The 4,843-nt window shown below is 41.8% G+C and overlaps 1 protein-coding gene across 1 annotated transcript in view; it reads right to left on the bottom strand.

The window, feature by feature from the left end:
• Positions 1-1,051: 1,051 nt before the first annotated feature.
• LOC136875448 (uncharacterized) overlaps positions 1,052-4,843 on the bottom strand; it is a 147,007-nt gene continuing 143,215 nt past the window's right edge. The window contains exon 6 of the mRNA XM_067149000.2: positions 1,052-1,590. Within this exon, the coding sequence (XP_067005101.1) occupies positions 1,056-1,590 (535 nt within the window). The 3' untranslated portion in view covers positions 1,052-1,055. The remainder of the gene's footprint in view (positions 1,591-4,843) is intronic.

The raw sequence follows: 4,843 nt of genomic DNA, 5'->3' as shown, positions 1-4,843 counted from the left end.
GCTTTACGTCGCACCGACACAGATAGGTCTTATAGCGACGATGGGATAGGAAAGACCTAGGAGTTGGAAGTAAGCGGCCGTGGCCTTAATTAAGGTACAGCCCCAGCATTTGCCTGGTGTGAAAATGGGAAGTTTTCGGGTCTTAATCCCATTTAACACCCATAGGGATTAATCTTTTCTTACCGAGCTCGATAGCTGCAGTCGCTTAAGTGCGGCCAGTGTCCAGTATTCGGGAGATAGTAGGTTCGAACCCCACTGTCGGCAACCCTAAAAATGGTTTTCCGTGGTTTCCCATTTTCACACCAGGCAAATGCTGGGGCTGTACCTTAATTAAGGCCACGGCCGCTTCCTCCCCACTCCTAGCCCTTTCCTGTCCCATCGTTGCCATAAGACATATCTGTGTCGGTGCGACGTAAACTAAAAAATAACATTCGAACCTTCTGTTACTTAACTTCTATTACATCATTTGGAATAGCGTGCCCCTTGGTGGTATTATTTGATTCACTTTTGGGTATATCATTTACGGCATTAAATCCATCGTAAATAATGATAATTATTGCTCCATGTTGACTACTTACATCCGCAACTCGCTGCACTGTGCTACATGGTAACTCAGGGAAGTCCACTAGAGTGCTCCGAACTTCGTGACTTCCATGTTCCCCATTCCCTCAGTACTCTGTTGTATACCCTCTCTATGTGTATGAAGCAAACGGGTAGTTTTTTTATATTCGGTAGTTTTTCTGTAATTAAATTAAAATGCAGATCAAATTTTTGAGCATGAACTCAAACATACACTGATACTAATCATGCACAGGGGCCGATATTTTTAGGTTATTTATAAACAACAGGGTGTGAAAAGCTAAATTATAAGCAGCTGGTGGACCACTCTGTATAGCAATGTTTTCTATACGCAATTGTTTTCTTTTTTTGAGCTGAGCATAAAATTTTTCACCAAGTATAACAGATCTGGTAGAGTCTGCACAAAATTCTGGTATTCAACCCCAATATGAGTGAAAAAACAAGAAAAAAAAGTTCCCACTTTCACCGAACTATTGCTAGCTTCGCTTGGATTGCGGTTTTTGTTTCAGTTTCGACTTGGTAATATTTGGAGGAGTCGATGATTTCGGAAGCGTCTCCTGTGGTCCAGAGAGATCTGGTAAGTCACACTGTGCTTGTAACTCGTTCCACTTCGCCCGTACACGTTCTGTGAGCCTGTCTCGGTAACGGTAGGCCGTTTGATCAACAACGGATGCAGTTTTAATACAGTCATCACCTCCGAATTCACACACACGGTAATGATGCAGGATCGCTGCATCTGGTGGCACGTTGAGTGTCCCGTGACCAGGGACGAACTCCCAGACGAAGTGATTGCCTGCCTCAACAACAAACTCTGGCCGGCAGAGATACTTGGATCGTTGTTTGTGAGGGTGAAGCTTCGTGCGACGACGGGTTTTACGCAGGGTTACTAGGCCTCCCTCTAGGCGATCCGCCTTGGCGATGGTGGGGTCATCTCCCCACTGGAGATAAAAGAAGGCATTTTGAAAAGAATAGGAGCCAGTGTTCCTCGTGTTCATACGAGTACCCATCCACCTGAAACAAATAAACCAAGTCAGTTCAATTTACAGAAAACAATCTTTCTCAGAACGTCATGAAAAGCGTTAAATACTGTGAAATATCTACAACAATAGAGTTCGTAAAATGGCTGTTTGAACTTAAACGCCTCAATTAAAACCTTCATAATACATTGAGATAGTAAGGTATATACAAGTGTATCTGAAAATGAGTTCGGAAAGTTTATGGGCATGATAAACCCAATAACGTAAGAGAGGATCCGTCATCTATTTTTTCCTAAACCATTTTGTTAATCGCCCGGGGTGACTGGTTCATTGGTTCATATATCTTATGTACTGTGACGCAGTGCACTGAATTCGTAACAGAATTTTAGCTGTGAAGAGTGTTAGCATTAACATTCAAAATTCTCAAGGAAAATGCATGGGGTACGCCAAAATGATGAGAACCTTTACTAGTGAACGGAGTACAGACATGAGCGCGTGGCTGAGGACTGCACGGTATCAGCTGTTTACATGAGCTGTGCAGTGTTGGCAAGCAATACAGTGAGTGCATTGCGTGACTCAATACATGCAGGGGGAGAGGAGTGGACAAGCGCGGAATCAGGAAGGAGAAATTTAAAGCATCATTAACTGCAAATGTTCGTGCTTGTGCTTTGCTCCAGGTGAAACACACTATAAAAGTGAAATAAAAATATTAATGTGTGATCCACGGCAGTCGGTTCGGGATACCTTAAAGCATGATAATCAGAATAAAGACGCTACATTATTCGGGCATGGTGATCAGATGCTGCTTTGTAATACGCCGCTATTGCTAGCAAGGTTGCATGCGAGCGAGCTACACATCAGTGTGGTTACGGTAGCGCATTGCCCAAGGTTATCAAGCAAGACAGCTTGGCTGGCTACGCGCTGCACAGGGTGACACAGAAGTTACTCACGATTGAACTTACATTTCTTTGTAGATTTTCGGGTGAGTTTTCACCAGGAGGAAATCAGATAAGCTAGGTATCGATTTCTGTTGCAGAACACTACGTCAATGCATAAAATGAATTTTATTGCAAAGCCCGTATAGTCGAGAGTATATTTTTTAAAGGTACAATCAAAGGTTCCACTTTTTCCATACTAAAAAAATGTGTTTAATTAGAATGACATTAACAAGTTTTGGGACATATTTCGTCCTTATTTTTGGACATCATCAGCCGAGAATTTCCGAAACTTGTTAATGTCATACTAATTAAACACAATTTTTTAGTATTGTAAGGGTGGAACCTTTGATTGTACCATTAAAAAGAAGAACATTACGTCCTCTTACAATTTCCATAATTTATTTTCAGCCACCCCGTGTATCCCAGACTTGTGATTAGGTAGTAACAGTCAAAAAATGATCTATAAAATGACCTTAAATCTTACTTACAATGAGCAAAAAATTACACTAAAAATATCAAGGAAATAATCTATTTAGTTAAAATAGTAAACAGTACTTTTTTTTACAATTGGCTTAACGGTCGCACAGACACAGATAGGTCTTATGGCGACGATGGGATAGGAAGAGCTGGGGAGTGGGAAGGAAGCGGCCGTGGCCTTAATTAAGGTAGAGATCCAGCAGTTGCCTGGTGTGAAAATGGGAAACAAAGGAAAACCATTTTCAAGGCTTGGGGTTTGAAGAGCTATTTCCCGGAAAACAGTACGTTTAATTCGTAATAATGTGAATTCAATTCATAAAAAACACTAAGAAATAACAATAACAATCGTACAAACACCTTAGACAGTCTAGTTCAGTAATATTTTTTGATATTAAAATCTGTTCACAACAAAACATCTGCGGATAAAGAGTGCCAAAATGTTACTTTGGTTCCCAGCTTCCAAAAAGCGTTAAAGCGTCTAATGATATTGAGAAGTATCATGAAAACGAAAACCCACAACCTGTTTTCCAGTCATTGACCGGGTCAGGGATGTAATGAATGAAGCAGATATAGGCTGTTAGTACGAAGGGGTCGCCACTCCAAAAGTGATATGTTAATGACTGATAGATGCAACGAAATGAGAATGGAGAGTGTTGCTGGAATGAATGATGACAGGGAAAACCGGAGTACCCGGAGAAAAACCTGTCCCGCTTCCGCATTGTCCAGCACAAATCTCACATGGAGTGACCGGGATTTGAACCACGGTATCCAGTGGTGAGAGGCCGACGCGCTGCCGTCTGAGCCACGGAGGCTCTTCAGATGTGTCATAAATGTATTAAAATAATTCAATAACAACTCAGGACGAATGACTTAGCTCACGAGATCAAACCGGCAGGTTCGAACCTAGCTCAATCCGGTGGTATTTGAAGGCGTTCAAATACGCCAGCCTCGTGTCGGAAGATTCACTGGCAGGTGAAAGAAGTCCTGCGAGGCAAAATTTCGGTACTTCGGTATCTACGAAAACCGCATAAGTTGTTAGTGAGACATCAAACCAATAGTATTTTTAATAAAACGAGTAGCTGAAATTGTCAAGATAATGACGCCAAATCAAAGAAAATGTCCCAAATTAAAAAAATGGCTTAACGTGACGAAAACTGGCATAATAAATACACATTTCTGAAATTTAAGGGCCAAGCAGTAGCGTATGCTGGGATCAAGACGTTCGCTATCACTAGATGTAGGTTACCCCTTTTCGATAATTGGTTTAGTGAACGTCAAGCTTTAAGCGTTTTGAGCTTCAGCCAATAGCCAACGGAGTAGCCTGTTGTGTTGGCAAGGCTGCTTTACAAGCTACTGCCCTGGCCTCTGCTACTGCCAATACTCAACCCCTGATCAGTAGAGATGGTAGCCTAAGGTTTAGCAAATTGAAGTCCGGCTTCGTGGCTAAATGGATAGATTGCCTGCGTTTAGTCCGATGTTCCTGATTCAACTCTCAGAATCAACCCCCTCATACTTTTAATTCCCCTGGCTTGGGAACTAGGTGTTTGTGACGTCTTCGCCATTTATTTCGTCCTCATTAGCTCACCATCAAGCCTATACAGATGCCATGCACCATTATCACTATTATTAAATGAAAATTGAATTTTACAGCATTAGCAGCGATCGTACCCATCACTGATTGGTTTATTAGCTTCCTCGAGAGATCAGTAGGGGTGTCCGACCCATGATCACAGGTTCTATTCCAACCAACAAAAGAGAACACTAACCTGAAAGATTGCATTTACTTTTAGCAAATCTACCTATAAGAAGGAAACTATATTACTCCTCTGACAGCAGCTCTGCAGTGTCTTCCTACAAGGATGTAGAAGCAAA

This window comes from Anabrus simplex, chromosome 6 (assembly GCF_040414725.1).
Source record: "Anabrus simplex isolate iqAnaSimp1 chromosome 6, ASM4041472v1, whole genome shotgun sequence".
In the NCBI taxonomy this organism is placed as follows: domain Eukaryota; kingdom Metazoa; phylum Arthropoda; class Insecta; order Orthoptera; family Tettigoniidae; genus Anabrus; species Anabrus simplex.
This window is presented reverse-complemented; position numbering and strand designations above follow the sequence as displayed.